At 44.1% G+C, this 18,842-nt stretch overlaps 1 protein-coding gene across 1 annotated transcript; it reads right to left on the bottom strand.

The window, feature by feature from the left end:
• Positions 1-175: 175 nt before the first annotated feature.
• tpk2 (thiamin pyrophosphokinase 2) lies at positions 176-18,537 on the bottom strand. Its single transcript, XM_084917666.1, has 8 exons — positions 18,389-18,537; positions 18,066-18,307; positions 8,786-8,849; positions 8,573-8,703; positions 8,337-8,455; positions 1,289-1,421; positions 1,082-1,178; positions 176-1,004 (listed from the first exon to the last, which is right to left on the bottom strand). Exons 1-8 carry the CDS (start codon positions 18,468-18,470, stop codon positions 958-960), a joined length of 915 nt encoding a protein of 304 aa, XP_084773792.1. The 5' UTR covers positions 18,471-18,537; the 3' UTR covers positions 176-957.
• Between the last annotated feature and the right edge of the window lie 305 nt (positions 18,538-18,842).

Below are 18,842 nucleotides of genomic sequence, written 5' to 3' on the forward strand. Positions count from 1 at the left end.
TAATCAAGATATTCCATAACTGTTGATGAACTGAAACACCTCGCAGAAGGACTGGTCCAAAGTTGTTCTTCGTTACTGTGCAAGTGTCACGAGCAACTGTAGAAAAACCTGTGATGAAGACTGGTCCAGTGAACACTGTTAAGATTTTACAACAGAAAGCACCAATAAATAAAGATGAACTCGCAAATTCCACTTTATTGCTGTGAGGAATCTCAAAACATTCTTCTTTTGGAGTGTTATATGTGTATATTGTCGTATATATCACTGTGTAAACAGTTTTTCAGCAGTACCAGCTGAAGTCACAGCTCCAGGCTCTGTCAGGTTTATGTGACCAGTGCTGGATCCCACAAACCACCCGCCTACACAGCAAATATCCATGTGTGCTTTACTCTAATGAGGTTGCTTATCTTCTCTTTGAGCTCTACATACTCAAAAGAATAACACAACATATTTATCCTATAGACTTGCAGTATATAAGGAGATGACTAGATTTGAATCAAGTATGATTACTGCATTTAATGGGTGGAAGTGCAGAAACTGAAATTGCACTTTGAACTTAAAAGGTCCTACTATGACTATAGATAATATAGAGCATATTTACTCTGAGGTCTGCATGACACCTGCAAAGTGTTGTGCATGATAACTCTTACATGTCATTCTTAGATCCAGCACTCATGTGGTTCAGCCATCCTCTGAACCACTCACCTGCAGTTATCAGGCTGAGCCCACTGAACAAAACTGCATGAAAAACACCTGTGAAATATAATAACCCACTATATTTAATATTAACATGTTGTACAATAAAGTGTATGACTTTTCTTTAGTGTTTCTGAAGAAACACTAAAGAAAAGTTCACATTTTTATGATGTTTCTTGCAACTGTAAATGTGAACAACAATGTTGGCACCACACGGCATATGGTGCCTCAGGCACAGTGAGTTTAATCTTCATCTTCTTTCTATAATATCTGGTGGAGTCCTGTCACAAAGTCCTGATAGTACGGCTCTGAAATGATAACAAAAAGAGAACTAAGGCAGTGAGCTGGTTTTTTGACTGTGGACATTTTGCAAACACCCACAAACCTGTGTCAGGGTCAATGTACGAGTGTCTTATGAGAAAGTCCAAGACTACCATGGCAGAGTTGGGTTTGAAGTCATCAGTGGCCAGCAGTTCCTTCACCTGAAACAAGATGCTATATTTTATATCTTTGTGTCATCTATATCTCAACCCATGCAGTACTGGCTCCTAGAAGCTGAATTCCCAAATTATAGTATGAGAAAAACACTAACCTTATCTATAGGGAGGAGGTAAAACTCCTGCACCTCTCCATCCCCTATTATGGGCTTAAACTCCAAAGGAAGTTCCAAATCAAAGACAAACTGGCTTTCTGGAAACACACCCTCTTCATCCTCATATGTGTAGCTTGAAAATAAAATAAAACAAAAGCAGCTAAATTGTCTCTTTGAAAATCCAATTATATAACTAACTGTTTCATAAAGCAATGATTCTCCAGAACAGGAGGTTCTTCCAGAGGTGTCACTGTGAGGCTGTGATCCAGCCACACCAAAGCTGCAGTATATCAACACCAGTACCGGTGCCCCTCTACCATTCTGACTACTAAAACGCATGTTTTATTATACCCAGTATTTAATTCATTTTGATCACACTATTCCAATTAATGCAAAAACAGTGTTCACAGAATTGTGTTTGTTCTGCCTGTTACAGCAATACGATCGAGCTGCAGCTGCTGAGAGGTTCTAAGCAGCTGCGCAGGCTTTGAAGTGACAGATCTGTAGATCACAATCAAACAATCAACAATCAAAAATACAATGTAGAAATGTAAAAAGATATTGCAAATAAAAATAGTTCTGGTTTTATAGACAGAAGCTGTCTGATGGTTTTCTGTGGTACATCACAGTGGAATGAGCCTTTTCCACAGTGCCTCCTGTTACTGTCCAGCAACAAATATACTGATAAAAATAAAAAATTCAACTTCCACATTTTGTGTGTATATATATATATATATATATATATATATATATATATATATAGGAGCAGAGGATCGCAAGTTCGATCCCCGCCTGGGGCGTCTGTATCCAGTAAGGGTCCTAAGGCTAGACCCCATATGCTAAGCGAGCCTACCGCAGACATGAGCGAGACACATAAATATGAAGGCATGCCGGCTCGGACGTCGCCCGGATCAACGAGGTCCGCGTCAGGTGTTGAGGAACCAGGGCACCCTGACGAGAAGTGGGCTACTAGAGACGAAAACAGGGCGTTGTTGGAATGCTACTACGCAAGTAACCCTGGCGGAATTGGTTACATGAATAGGATGAGGGACCTATGGATTCTTCGATACCCAACATTCACAATGACGGCGAAACAACTAGTAGCTCAGTGTTCCAACATTCGAAAGAAGGGACTGCTCTCACAGCTAGAGATTGACGAGGTACAACATAAATGCTACGGCAAGGGGGAGCCAGGACGCCAGGTCAGGGGGGAGATTGGGTACAAAGCCCCAAGTGCGATAGGAGAAGGATCGTTGAGTACGAGAGGAACTGACCTGAAAGATAGGATCATGGCCAAGCTTGAAACCTGGATCCCCCGTAGCTGGTTACCAAGATTGCCTGAAGTACCCTCAGAAGGTCTGCTAGATGATGTTAATGCAGCACTACGGATGATGCCTACAGCCACGCTTACCGAGACTAACAAGCTGATCTACAATACGGCAGCAGTGATCAGTGAGATGCTTGGCTATAAGTTGAACAGCCACATGGAGAAGGAGGCTAGAGGGCAAGATCTAATTAGCACGGAGGGAGGTTAGCCAACTAACAGAATTCCAGAAAGGTGCGACAAAGAAGGTGCATAAAAAAAATACAGCAAGCTGTCCATACCTGAGGCCTTGGAAACTGCCAAGCAAACACTCACAGCCTTGGCCAGCCGCTTGAGGAGGTACACCAGAGATAGAAGGCAGGAGAATAAACCAGCTGTTCTCCACAGAACCAGCAAAGGTGTACTCTCAGTGGCAAGGAAACAATAAGAGAACAGCACCACCAAGGCTGGAGACGGAGCAATACTGGAAGAGCATATGGGAGAAGGACGCAACCCATAACAGCAATGCTCAGTGGCTAGTGGATCTGAGGGCAGACCATAGCAACCTCCCTGAACAGGGTCCAGTAACCATCACGGTGGCAGACATCCAAGCAAGGGTCTCTAGTATGAAGAGATGGACAGCACCAGGCCCCGACATGGTTCACGCCTACTGGCTGAAGAAGCTGACTGCACTCCACGAGCGTCTGGCAGCACAAATGAACCAGCTGCTAGTTGACGAGAGACACCTGGAATGGCTAACCAAAGGTCGGACGGTCCTGATCCTCAAGGACCCCAAGAAGGGACGGGTCCCATCCAACTACCGACCAATAACCTGCCTCAGTACTACATGGAAGCTCCTGTCAAGCATCATATCGGCTAAGATGAACAGGCACATGGGTCAATACATGAGCGGGGCACAGAAAGGGATTGGCAAGAATACCAGAGGCGCAAAACACCAGCTACTGGTAGACAGAACAGTGAGCCGAGACTGCAAGACCAGGCTCACCAACCTGTGCACTGCCTGGATTGATTACAAGAAGGCCTATGACTCAATGCCCCACAGCTGGATACTGGAATGCCTAGAATTGTACAAGATCAACAGGACCCTAAGAGTCTTCATCAGGAACTCAATGGGGATGTGGCGTACAACACTAGAGGCCAACTCCAAGCCCATAGCACAAGTCACCATCAAGTGCGGGATCTACCAAGGAGATGTTCTGTCCCCACTGCTGTTCTGCATAGGCCTGAACCCCCCTCAGTGAGTTCATTAACAAGACTGGCTATGGATACCGACTACGGAACGGAGCAGTTGTCAGCCACCTCCTGTACATGGATGACATCAAGCTGTACGCCAAGAGTGAACGAGACATTGATTCACTGATCCACACTACCAGGATATACAGCAATGACATCGGGATGTCATTCGGGCTGGAGAAGTGTAGTCGGATGATAACAAAGAGAGGGAAGGTAGTCAGAACTGAGGGGATCGAACTACTAGAAGGCAACATTGCAGACATAGAGGACAGTTACAAGTACCTGGGGATCCCGCAGGCGAATGGGAACCATGAAGAGGCAGCTAGGAAAGCTGCAACCATCAAGTACCTGCAGAGGGTCAGGCAAGTCCTGAGGAGTCAGCTGAACGGTAAGACAAGATCCGGGCTATCAACACCTACGCCCTGCCCGTGATCAGGTACCCAGCTGGTATAATAAGTTGGCCAAAGGAGGAGATAGAAGCCACTGACATCAAGACAAGAAAGCTCCTTACCATGCATGGAGGGTTTCACCCCAAGTCCAGCACCCTGAGGCTGTACGCTAAGCGGAAGGAAGGGAGCCGGGGACTGGTGAGTGTCAGCACCACAGTCCAGGATGAGACAACGAACATCCAAGAATACATTGGGAATATGGCCCCAACTGACCGAGTGCTCAGTGAATACCTCAGGCAGCAGAAACCCAAGAAAGAGGAGGGAGACGAGGAACCATCATGGAAGGACAGGCCCCTGCACGGTATGTACCACTGGCAGATAGAGGAGGTGGCTGATATCCAGAAATCCTACCAGTGGCTGGACAAAGCTGGACTGAAAGACAGCACAGAGGCACTAATCATGGCAGCAGAAGAACAAGCTCTGAGTACAAGATCCATAGAGGCTGGGGTCTACCACACCAGGCAAGACCCCAGGTGCAGGCTGTGTAAAGATGCCCCTGAGACAATCCAGCACATAACAGCAGAGTGCAAGATGCTAGCAGGCAGGGCATACATGGAACGCCATAACCAAGTGGCCAGCATAGTATACAGAAACATCTGTGCCGAGTATGGCCTGGAAGTTCAGAGGTCAAAATGGGAGACGCCCCCAAGGGTGGTGGAGAATGACCGAGCTAAGATCCTGTGGGACTTCCAGATACAGACGGACAAAATGGTGGTGGCTAACCAACCGGACATAGTGGTGGTAGACAAACAGAAGAAGACGGCTGTAGTGATCGATGTAGCGGCTCCGAATGACAGCAACATCAGAAAGAAGGAACACGAGAAGCTTGAGAAATACCAAGGGCTCAGAGAAGAGCTCGAGAGGATGTGGAGGGTGAAGGTAATGGTGGTCCCAGTGGTAATCGGAGCACTAGGTGCGGTGACTCCCAAGCTAGGCGAGTGGCTCCACCAGATCCCGGGAACAACATCGGAGATCTCTGTCCAGAAGAGCGCAGTCCTGGGAACAGCTAAGATACTGTGCAGGACCCTCAAGCTCCCAGGCCTCTGGTAGAGGACCCGAGCTTGAAGGATAAACCGGCCGCAGAGGGTGAGCTGGGTGTTTTTATATATATATTAGAAATTTTTAATTTATTTTATCAACTTTCCTTCTGACGATGCTGTCTGTGTTGAGAGCTCAGTGGATCTGCGCTCGACAGTGCAGCCTAGGCGGAGTAGTCAAACGCAGATTCACTGAGCGCAGGGCAAGCTAGCGAGACAGAAGTTAAGCTCTCCTTGCAACATGGCAAATTGAACCTCCCCCACCCTAATTCAGATCTGGCGTTTGGAACTATTTTGGTATTCATGTGAGGTATGACCCTGAAGGTAAGCACGTCATGGACTAAAGTAAAACAGTATGTTGGATGTGCTACGCAATGCTCAATTACATGGGTGGGAACTAGTGTGTTAGCGCAGTTAGCTCGTTAACGTGTTGGCCGTCCAGCCCCACGCACGGGGCAATCCGCGGTAGCTCGTTAACGGAGATTTGCCGTGTTGTGGCGTTAACGTCATTTCAACGAGATTAACGCTGACAGCACTAGTGGGAACACAATGAATATGACTGCACATTTACTCCGACAGCATCCTAGTGCAAAGACAAGTGGAAGCAGACAAAAACAACAAGCACGCATGCTACAAACTTTACCCAAGTCATTTAGACAGCCGTTAGCACATGATTCTCCTTATGGGGACCTGATATGTTTAATATGCTGCTGAGAATATAGCCCAGAAGAAGCGTATAGTATAGCTTTTATTTTTGAAAGAGCCGTTTCTCTGTAATAAACTCTCTTTTCCAAAGATGAGTGATTCCTCAATCAGATACAGGGCTCGCAAAATGGCTAGCCTGACGTCCTGGGGCCAGCGATTTTTCCAGTCGGGCTACCAAAATCTATCTCTGCCCTGCCCGTCGGGCTATCGTAGGAAGGAAAAATATATGTCAATGCTTTTGCATTCTTTCAGAAATGTAGCTGGGTAATTATGTCATTGGCATCGGTGAGCCACTGTCAATATGTGACATATTGAAATCGGTTTGAATTTGCGCTTGTTTTTTGCTTTCACTTTGCAATCGCGCGAACTGTGTATAGAGAGCGACAGTACTGATTGGTGAGTGACGATAATTTGTGCACCAATTCCTCTGACATCGTCTTATCAATCGTTAGCTTACTATGCAAACATGACAAGTGAAATCTCCCGCAGCAAGCTTAAACGTGAGAGGTTGATCGCGCAGAGAATCGCTGAGCGTTATGTGAGTGTGTGTGTAAAAGCAGCAGGATATATATTTTAGTTCTGCTGAGCCAAATAAGACAGGTCAGGGTGAAGAAGTGACAGCCAAAGAAAAGCTTACCACAAAACGGAAAAGTTATGACAAATCAGACTATAAGGCAAAAAGAAAGTGCAGCTTTATGGTTTCATGGACAAAAGAATTTCTGTGGCTGCAATATGACAAGCTATATAACCAGGGGTGCACATAAGTGGTCCGCAGGTGCGCATTCGCTGTCAAAATACAAAACGTGCACAAGATAAGAAGTTGCAACGCGTGTTTGCGTACATAAGATTTTCTGGAGGACAGACATTTGTTTAGAACTCTTAAAGATGTCGAAGAAGCTCCTTTAAGCAATTACTTTGGTGTTCCTCGACCTCCAAAGAAATGTCAGAAGGAGTCCGAACCACAAAAGAAGCTCGTATTCTCGGAAAAGTGGTTGCAGGAGGTGAGCTGGCTTCAAACAAATGATGAACGCACAGAGATATGGTGCGGAATGTGCCGTGAAAATCCCACTCTAGCGGACAAAAACAGTGCCTTTTATATGGACGCAAACGCGCGTTGCAACTTCTTATCTGGTGCGCGTCTTTTATTTTGACAGCGAATGCGCACATGCGGACCACTTATGTGCACCCGTGTAAATAACATAATGTTCTGCCGGGTGTGTTGTTGGTTTTCCCTCGATTTCTGAGTCGACAAGCGCCTTTGTTACTGGGACCAGTCATTTTAAGAAAGGCCCCCATTAGAACCCATGAGAAATGCATTATTGCTCAGTCTGCAATATCTTTCCCAGAACAAACACCAATTGCAAATAACATACTAAAAATAAACCTGAAAATCAGTTTAAAACAGCGTACTATGTTGCAAAGAGTGAACTACCACTGGCAAAATTTAGCAGTCTTTGCAAACTTCAAAAAGCAAATGGCCTAGATCTTGGTTCCACTTGCCTCTTACCCGTGACTTCAGTAGAAATTTCAAATTCAGGATCTGACACAGACTGATTCATGTCCTACACAGTTCTTACAAGTTCATAGAAATTTCTGTTCAATTAGAACCAAGTATTTGAGTTGATGATTGTAATTTTTATACGTTGTAATTTGTTTTTCAACAATTTTTTGATTAATGTTTTGTTTCCTTTACAATATTATACTTTAATGTATAATACTGTAAAGGAAACAAAACAGGAAACAAAACATCAATCAAAAAATTGCTCTCTTTTTTATTCGGGCTACTTAAATTTATTTTGGGCTACCAAAAACTGAAGAGTCCCTGCCCGAAGGGCTACCAGGGATTTTGAAATTTTGCGAGCCCTGTCAGATATATTTATTTTTTTTATTACTTTTTTGTTTCAGCAACATTAAATTTAAAAACTGTACTTTTGAGTTAAAATATATATTTATAATTTTAATAAATGACAAATTAAAAAGGCATGAACATTTTTTTTTGTATCGAAAAAATATCGAACCGTGACACCAAAGTATCGAACCGAACCGAACCGTGAATTTTGTGTATCGTTGCACCACTAATATATATATATATATATATATATATATATATATATATCCACAGCCCCATCCCCCTTATTATGTGGGGATCTGCAGGCTCTGTTTTTGCCTTTTGATCTGTTACTGTGTAATCACTGTTAGTTGGAGTCTTTTCGGGAGATATGTCAGTAAGAAAACAAAGTGTAGATTACCCTTAGCGTTGTTCTTTAACCCCCTTCTTCTTAGCAGTGTATCAAGCTCACCTTACTGTTGCAACTGGACGAGCCTTCTTAGCTATGGCTGCTGGAACACAGGCTTCCTCCTGACACTCTTTGACCAGAGTGTGTTTGATGCCAACACCAGCAGCCAGCCCACCTGCTGCCTTTGAGGATACAAGCAATACACTGAAGAAACTGAAGTGGAATAGCTTGACATGAGATGCTGCACCAATGCTTTCATCACACTATGGCAGTATGTCAGTGTTTCAGTCTATTCTTACCATGTTATCCAGGAGCCCAGGGTACGTCTGCTTGGTGTGGGAGCGCCGTGCCAACCACATACAAACCTCCTGACTGTCACTGACAGTGTAGCCATTGATATGAACTCCATACCGCTTCACCCCAAAGAGACCTGCAGTGTAGCAGCATGGTCTGCTCATACAGCTCAAACACAGGTATAATATAAAAGCCTGAGACGGTGCTCAAAAACCTACTTGTAGCTGCTCTTTCCATCCACATCAAAGGGCAGTCTGAAAATCTGGGCATTACACTGTATTTCTGAAAGAACAGATGTTTTAGTGTTATAAGTGAGAACATGTAAGTTGATTTAACCTTGAACATTTTTTCACACCTTCCACCTATATTTAAGACAGTGAAACTATCTTGCTTTGCCCTTTTCATTCCACCTGCTTATAACCATTCAGAGAAGTAAACAACTGAACCCAAAGCCAAAATGTAATGCAATGCAATTTGGTTAGCATGGTGGTTAGGACTCTTGCCACACAGCAAGAAGCTGCTGGGTTTGACTCCACCATCTGGCCGGGGCTTTTCTTTATGAAGTTTGCATGTTCTCCTTGTGTCTGCATGGGTTCTCTCCAGGTTCTCCGGCTTCTTCCACCAGTCAAAGTCATGCAGTTAGTGGGATTATGTAAATAGATACATTTACATAATCCCATAATCCCACACAACATCCAGCCCATAAAGGGCTGGATGTTGTGTAATTTTCTTCTCCTACAGTCAGATGAAACTGATGCTTTTCTACTTGGTCTTAAATCCTCATAAGCAGGGTTTTTAATCAAATACTGCTAAGGCATTACCTTTGCCTTCATTAACACTGTGATAAATCTTGGAGCTAATTTGACCAGCACGTCCTTTAACATGCACTTTAATAAAATATGTGGGACTGCTTTTTTTTTTTTTTTTTTGCAAAATATTGCAAAAAATTAGAAACATCATCTCTCAGAGTGATGTTGAAAAGCGTGTTCATGTTTATTAACTCTAGGCTGGACTATTATACTTTATTATTATCTGAGCAATCTAATCACTATATGTATGTGTGTGTGTGTGTGTGTGTGTGTGTGTGTGTGTGTGTGTGTGTGTGTGTGTGTGTGTGTGTGTATATATATATATATATATTCTCATCAGGACCATCAAGGACTCAGTGGGGATGTGGCGTACACACTAGAGCCCAACTTCAAGCCAATATCACAAGTTAACATCAAGTGCAGGATCTACTGCTGTTCTGCATAGGCCTGAACCCCCTCAATGACACCGTTAACAAGACTGGCTACAGATACTGGCTACAGAATGGAGCCGTTGCCACCTCCTCTACATGGATGACATTAAGCTGTATGCCAAGAGTGAACGTGACATTGATTCATTGATCCACACCACCAGGATCTATCTACAGGAACGACATCGGAATGTTGTTAAGATTGGAGAAATGTAGTCTGATGATAACAACGGAAGGTAGCCAGAACTGACAGGATTGAACTACTAGAAGGCAACATTGCAGACATAGAGGACAGCTACAGGTACCTGGGGATCCCACAGGTAAATGGGAACCATGAAGAGGCCGCTAGGAAAGCAGAGGGTCAGGCAAGTCCTGAGGAGTCAACTGAATGGTAAGAAAAAGATCCAGGCTATCAACACCTACGCCCTGCCCGTGATCAGGCACCCTGCTCGGTTAATAAGCTGGCCAAAGGAGCCACTGACATCAAGACCAGGAAACTTCTGACCATGCATGGAGGGTTTCACCCCAAGTCCAGCACCCTGAGGCTGTATGTTAAGCGTAGGGAAGGAGGCCGGGGACTAGTGAGTGTCAGCACCACGGTCCAGGATGAGGCAACGAACATCCATGAATACATCAGGAAGAAGGGGGCCATCTTCCTGACTGCGTGCTCAGTGAATACCTAAGGCAGCAGAAACCCAAGAAAGTAAAGGAAGAGGAGAAACCATCATGGAAGGACAGGCCCCTGCACGGTATGTACCACTGGCAGATAGCGGAGGTGGCTGATATCCAGAAATCCTACCAGTGGCTGGAAAAAGTTGGACTAGAAGACAGCACAGAGGCACTAATCAGGACTTCCAGGTTATACTCAGCACAGATGTTCCTGTATACTATGCCAGCCACTTGGTTATGGTGCTCCATGCCGGCTAGCATCTTGCACCCTGCTGTTATGTGCTGGATTGTCTCAGGGGCATCTTTACACAACCTGCACCTGGAGTCTTGCCTGGTGTGGTAGACCCCAGCCTCTATGTGCTCAGAGCTTGTTCCTGTGCTGCCATGATTAGTGCCTCTGTGCTGTCTTTCAGTCCGGCTTTGTCCAGCCACTGGTAGGATTTCTGGATGTTAGCCACCTCCTCTATCTGCCTGTGGTACATACTGTGCAGAGGCCTGTCCTTCCATAATGGTGCCTCCTCTTTCTCTGCATTCTTGGGTTTCTGCTGCCTGAGGTATTCATTGAGCAAGTGAATGAAGGCTCTTAGGATCCTGTTGATCTTTTATAGTTCTAGGCATTCCAAGATCCAGGTGTGCGGCATTGAGCCACAGGCCTTCTTGTAATCAATCCAGACAGTGCATAAGTTGGTCAGCCTGGTCTTGCAGTCTCAGGCAACTGCTCTGTCTACCAATAGCTCGCTTTTGGCTCCTCCTCTTGCCAATCCCTTTCTGTGCCCCGCTATCGAGCTATGTGTCTGTTCGTCTTAGCTGCTATGATGCTTGACAGGAGCTTCCACGTGGTACTGAGGCAGGTTATTGGCCGGTAGATGGATGGAACCGGTTCCTTCTGGGGGTTCTTGAGGATCAGGACCGTCCGGCCTTCAGTTAGCCATTCTGGGTGTCTCTCATCCACTAGCAGCTGGTTCATTTGTGCTGCCAGACGCTCGTGGAGTGCAGTCAGCTTCTTCAGCCAGTAGACATGAATCATGTCGGGGCCTGGTGCTGTCCAACTCTTCATACTGGAGACCTTTTCTTGGATGTTTGCCACTGTAATGGTTACTGGTCTCTGTTCAGGGAGGTTGCTGTGGTTTGCTCTTAGATCCACTAGCCACTGAGCATTGCCGTCATGTGTTGTGTCCTTCTCCCATATGCTCTTCCAGTATTGCTCAGTCTCTGTATACCTTGGATGGTTCTGCCTTCTATCTCTCTGGTGTACCTCTTAAAGCGGCTGGCCAAGGCTGTCAGTCTTTCCTTGGTAGTTTCCAAGGCCTCAGGTAGAGACAGCGTGCTGTACTTCTTAGGCACCTTCTTCATCACACCATTTTGCAGCTCCTATAGTTGGCTAACTTTCCTCCGTGCTTCCTTGATCTTGGCCTCTAGCCTCCTTTTCCATGGACTGTACTGCTCCTTGTGGCTGTTCTACTTGTAGCCAAGCACCTCATTGATCACTGCTGCCATGATGTAGATCAGCTGGTTAGTTTCGGTGATGGTTGCAGAAGGTATGGTCCATAGTGCTGCATTCACATCACCTAGTAGATCCTCAAAGGGTATTTTACGTAGTCTTGGTAATCGGCTACAGAGAGTCCAGGTTTTAAGCTTCGCAATGATCCTGTCTTCCAGGTCAGTTCCAAATCTCAGGTGGGCTGTTCCCCCCTTGCCGTTGCATGTGTGTGTGTGTATATAAAAAATAAAAATAAAAAAAATACTATTTTGCTATATCATATAGTACTCTGAAACTGAAGTGCATGATCCTGCTGTATAACCCATACAGCATGATAATGTTCTAATACATTTGCAAGTCATGACAAATGGTTTGCACTGCAGTTCTCATTGCCAAGGGTAGCACAACCAGTTCTTAGGTTTAGAGGACAAATGAACCTCTTTTCCACTAGTACCTACTCACCTTGAGTCAACTCAACTAGACTCAACTTGGATTAGGTTGTTTTCCAATATAACTGAATACCATACCAATATGTTCACACTGTGGGAGTTAGCTAGCTGGGAAAACCTCTTACCAGCTCACATCAAGAACATTTGTGTGGTAGCTATTACATCCTTGGAGACACAGCTTGTCCCTTGCAAGGCTTGTTCTTGAAACCATTTCATGACACTGGACATTTAAAAAAGAAAATCATTTGAGCATGGCTGGTTATTGAAAATGCTTTCAGCAGACTGAAGGGAAGGTGCCGTTGCCTTCCCAGTCATGTCCCCGCAAACGTACTCCTGTTTAATGTCACTATGAATTTTGACAATAAAGTTGTGTTCTGTTTCCATCTTTGTTTCTAAGTTTTATTTTTCCTGGTGACCAAGGTTCAGTGATACAAATTAAATGTTAAAAATATACATTTAACTTGTTTGTGTTATGTTAAATCCTATTAAACACTAACAGAGTTATAGGAAATGCCGACACCAGTATGACACAGTTTCTTGATATACTGTTGCAATAACTAAAGTGTGCAATATCTTCTGCATTGGCGCATCCAATAATATAGTGTTTTTTTGTGATGACTTTACCTGGTGAAGAAGATTATTTCTTTTGGTTACTTTTTATTACAAATGAGCTGTCATTGCACCAAAATTTCACTGATAATTGTTTGGTTCATACTTTTGTCCTACTGGTGTTGTAACAGACAAAAAAAAAAAAAAAAAAAAAAAAAAAAAAAAAATCACATACACAATGGTCACTGAATTCTTTATTATAGTCAGCAGCAAAATCCAAACGATTTACAATGTGCAAAATGAAGGCTGAAAAGTTAAACTATATACATTTATTGCATTCATGATGTAAAAATACTGGTGACTGCCAGTGCTACCCCTCAGCCTCCTACTAGCCACACCTATGGTATTAATTTCAAAATCCTACATTTTTGAGTTATTGCTTTCACAAGATTTTCAGAAAACTTGACCTCTGACCTTTCAAGTCAAGGTCACTGAGATTTAAACCTGTCCCCGATTTTTAGTAGTTGCACCTATGGTTTCAATTTAAATGTCCTACGTGACTTCCTTCTTGAGGTATCACATTTACAAAATTAGGAGTCCATGCTGCACGCTCGCCAACAGGGTGACGACGATACCACATCAGCCTTTCACAGCTGAGGGGTAAAAATGTCACTCACTGTGACGGAGTTACACCGTCCCGGGCCGCAGACAGCTGATCTGGGCGCATACACGCACCACCACCATTAGTTTCTACAATTACCGTGGCTGCGCGTCTTTTCGTTCGACCGGGCAGATAAACAAAAAGGGGTGAGAGGTATACTTTGAGCAGCGCAGAGGGTGGCCAACATATTTTCCCACTTACCTTTAATAAAGCCGGTCGCGGAGACTCGCTGTGATCACCGATTATACGGGGGTTATGCAAAGCCGATGGTATGGTGTTCCGGGGTTTAAATAATGGGTTCGCGCGCGCTTGAAAGGTCACGTGAACTGCATTATTTTTTGGTTTGTTTTTTGTTATTGTGAAACACTGTAGGCTGCCTGGAATTGACCATAAATGTCTGTATATACATATATGTATTGTAGGAATACAGCTGGAAATAAGCTGAGGGGGAAAGATTGTTTGGTAAAAGAAATAATAAAGAGATGACTATTACGCCTAGTGGGAGGGGCTATGGGGTATAAAAGAAGGCGGTCAGGGCCTACCTGGGTTCTTTCCCAGTGAGATGTTACAGAGAGGGTAACATGCAGACTGTGTTTTGTATATAGATGTTTGTTTTGTGTTGACTTAAGTTAGTTTCCTATTTTCTTTGTAAATAATCTTTTGTGCACCTGGGAGGCCGGCAGAATAAATTATCCACACTGAATGCTTTCTGACTACGCCTGCATTTGTTCGGGAGAAGTTTAGGAGAGGACCCCGCGACACTCACGCTGGCAACTCATTGCCTGTACAAGCTCACCCAGCACAAAGAGGAATGCCTGGATGAAGGTAGCACTCTGTAATCTCCTTCCTCTGGAAGATGGCTTCTTGCTCCATTGCCTTACATCTCTCACTGAGAAGCAAATCGATTGTGCTGTTCATGTTGCATCTCTTCAAGTACACTTGTCAGGTCCGGTTTGGTGTGGGTCCTCTTCCTCTTGCAAAAGGCAGAAATGGGAGATGGTTAATGAAAGCCAGTTTAAAAACAATATTGAGGAAATGCACTTGGAGCTAAAAAATATTTTGTTCTTGGAAGTGACTACTTGGAGTTAGAGTTGATAGTTAACCATCTAGGTTATTGTCTGCATATAGGAGACAATGGTATTACCTTTAAAATATTCTTGTGAGTTCAAAGTGAGCTTACCACCAATGGGATAATTAGCATAAAAGACGCATTAACCCATAAAGAACTCACCATCCTCATTATGGTTTCCAACAATGCTGTAGCCGAGTCAAGCCCAATCTTCCTCCTGTTGCTTGCCGGTCAGTGCCTGCAGATGCAGTCCATTTGATTGAACCATTTCCAGTCGAACCACTCTGACTGTGGTGGTCCTTGATGGTCCTGCAATCGCTTTTATATTTGATAGGTTCTTGTTGAGATTGCTCTGGTACGTCCTCTGGTATCCCTGAGCAGCCATCAGCTCACAGATCTCCTGGTACACATTCTCATTTCAGGTTGTTCTGCCTGGTTCCTGCTATCATCAGTCACCAAGACCAAATAAATATGCATATCATGATTGGTCTAAGGTATTGGTATTTGCGTAGACACTTCCCCAATTACAAAAATGGCAGGTTTGATTTTTGTGAAGGACTTGCTTTTATGTGACATTGAGTCAGTGGTTCCCAAACTTTTTTTTTTCCACTAGGCTCCTTTGTTTTACAAGAAAATCTTCGCACAGCCTCTTAAACTGCAGCCTATTTGTTGAATCAGAGGTTAGATCAATGAACTGTTCCTCCTTGGATGTGCTGAAGTCAGCAGGGGCTGTTCATCATATTTTCTTGTCTTTGGCTTGGAACGAAGTTAGTTTGGCGATGCTTCATCTTCTGCTTTGCATTTGTGTGGGAGCCCCCCCACCCCCACCTTGGGAACCACAGCACTGAGTGATGTCACTGACTGGCAATCGGTGTAATGCAGTCTACCAATGTCTCATTTTTGGATCGACTCTGCTCACTTGGAATCCCAACAGATAGTAAAAAAGTACCTGGAATAAGGAACTACTACCTAATGGAAAACCCAAAAAACCGAGTCGAGCCAAGTGGAGCCAAGTAGGTACTAGTGGAACAGAAACATGACTCCCCCCCCCCCCCCCCCCCCACACACACACACACACACACACTTTCACTTAGGCCTATGCACATAAAAACTAATGATAAGAAAGGTGGCAAAAACGTTTTCAAAGCAGTGTTTATTGTAGGGCATAGGCCTAGAAATCAAAACACACTTTATAGCTGGAATTGGAGTCACAAGATTTGCTACGTGCTTGATTTATACATCTGTGGCATTGGGACTGAAAATGTCTGAATTCTACGATGAAGAGATGGATGCAACACGTAGTGATGTAAATTTTTAATTATTCTTAATTGTTTTGCTATAGAGATAACAAAACAATTAAGAATAATTAAAATACATGTAGTAGCTCATTTAATGTGAAAGGTTTTGCAAAGCCAAGTTGCCGTGTCCAGATAGTGCGATCCAATACAAGACCCGGCCCCATATTTGAGGACACACAAATAAAAAACTTTATATTGCAAAAGACAACTAACTAATTTCTGAATGGTCAAAGGAGCTTGCAAAGAAAAGCGTCTGGACTTCTTTAAGCCTGAAGGAAAAAAGAAGGAACACACACATATAAAGGAAGCACTCAAAACGTGCAGCTATCCTAAATGGGCGTTCTTAAAGTCAGCAAAGAGGCACAGAAAAGAAGACCAGACACCAGCGAGGGAGGATAAGAAGGACAGACGCAACAACATTGTCATCCCCTATGTAGCCGGGGTATCAGAAAAACTTAGGAGAGTTTTCTCCAAGCATGACATCCCGGTGCATTTCAGACCCAGCAACACGCTCAGACAAAAACTGGTTCACCCGAAAGACAAAACGCCAAAACACAGACTTAACAATGTGGTGTATGCTGTACAGTGCAGCGAGGAATGCCCAGACCTCTACATTGGAGAGACCAAACAGCCACTTCACAAGCGCATGGCACAACACAGAAGAGCCACCTCCACAGGACAAGACTCAGCAGTCCATCTGCATCTTAAGGATAAAGGACACTCTTTCGAGGATGCCAATGTTCACATTTTGGACAGAGAGGACAGATGGTTTGAAAGAGGAGTGAAAGAAGCCATCTATGTCCACTGTGAGCGACCATCTTTGAACAGAGGCGGGGGTTTACGACACCAACTCTCTGCCATCTATAATCCAGTTTTGAGATCCCTTCCCAGACGCCTTAACGCCCACTCACATCCTGGGCCATCTGACCTCAGGAATTCGCATGATAAGGTGGGGCCAGGTTTCACAATGAACACACCCGAAACTCTGGCTGATTGGGACCCACACCCAGTTTCACACCTTGGCTCAGGCGATTAGAGGATCATCAGGGGGTCCTTTTGTCCCTCTGTGGGGGGATACTCCCACTAGGTTTATATCTGGGACTCTCCACCATTTGACCTTAGAACTGAAGAAGCTTCTCAGATGAGAGGTGAAACGTCTTCAAGTAACTTAAAGAAGTCCAGACGCTTTTCTTTGCAAGCTCCTTTGACTACGATGACCTGGATGACTGAGAACCTTCACAGACTAATTTCTGAATGGTATACAGAAATATTTCACTATAGTGCAAAATAAAGCATGTAAAACACAAGAAATTCTTAGTAACAAAATGAAGAAAATACTTTTTTAAAAAAATTCACTTTCATGTTGGATTTAGAAAACAGGACGAATTGTATCACAAAACAGAGGACAGTGTAATCCACCCACAACGCCAAAGTTTTGTAGGAACCCTTCAGTTCCTACAAACACTACTTCCTCTACATTTGCGCGTACTTGAGTCTCAGATGTTGCAGTGAGGACACACTTGCAAACAATGTTCCCTCTAAGCTGCGCGCGTGCGCAATTGCGCACTGCTGGCACGGTCTCTGCGCACAAAAAATCTGCGTTGCGCACAAAAAAAAAATCTAACCTTATTTGAAATTAAAATTGAAACTTTAACAATTCTGTTTTGCAGTGTTAGTCAGTAAGTGACTGGCTGCGCCCGTGTAAGTGGGCTAAAGCAGTTAATTAAAAGTAGTCTAACATAAATGTAAATGCTGTAATTTGCTTATTTTAATAAACCATGTAACTTGGATGGATTCGATGCTGGCGTGACCACAGTGGACATGTCTGCTGTTGCTCACAGTTGTCCAAGGAAACTCAGGGAGTTTGTGTGTTCGCTCAGACACATGAAAAATTAGAGGGAACATTGCTTGCAAAGTTGAAACGTTTTAGTAAATTCTGACTTTGGCACAGGGGGTGGGTGGGGGTCAGGCTTGGTTTTACAACTCGTGATACAGTTGGCCACAGGTAAAGAGTATGTAATGCTTCCAGTGAAAAACCACACAAAGACACAATTGTATACGTTGACGTTTGACTTGCGTGCCTCACCTCATCTCTCCATCCTTTAAGGCAGGTTAAAGAGGGCTCCTGTCTGAGAGCTTGCAGTACATGACTCACAGCCTCGGATCTCTTTTCGTACGAGTCCAGGCCGTGGCAGAGGGTCACTGCACCCTGGTGTGGCGGACTGAACACGTCTGGATAGCGTGCTAAAAGCGAAGCTACGTGAGGAGGTATCCAGCCGACCTGGGCTCCTTCAATCTCAAAACGAAAGCAGCTTGAACGACACGAACCTGTGGAGAGAAAGTTAGACGTGGTTACTTATCAAACTGCCTTCATCCGTTTCATCCTTTCTCTTACTGTCACCCGCATACCTGGTAAATAAAAGTTATTCATTTTACGGAGGAGCTGGAGTATGTTTTCTGCCCAACAACAACTAGCCATTTTAAATGTCATTAAATAACTGCACACACAACTCAGCTGCTAGCACTGTAGCCACTCTACTGCGCATGCCCACGAGACAGCCGCTGTAGTGAGATTTCTCCCTGAGATCTGCTTGTCAGGCAGCACTTCCTCTGACCCGCTGGGTAACGGGAAAAATGACGGCAACAAAAAGGTCACTGTAGTAAAGATTCTTATTTTATTTTATTTTATTTTATTTTTTTGCCCATTCACATCTCATCTCCATCATTTTATCATGAGGTCTCCCTCCCACTAGTGCTATGCGATGATATTGCAAATTTTGGTATTGATCCGATACAGGGCCTGCATATCAATACTGATACTGTAACTTATAAAGGCAGCTTATTTCGAGGAGAGCAGCCATGA

The sequence above is a fragment of the Perissodus microlepis genome, chromosome 20 (assembly GCF_051167445.1).
Source record: "Perissodus microlepis isolate ML-2025 ecotype Zambia chromosome 20, ASM5116744v1, whole genome shotgun sequence".
NCBI lineage: Eukaryota > Metazoa > Chordata > Actinopteri > Cichliformes > Cichlidae > Perissodus > Perissodus microlepis.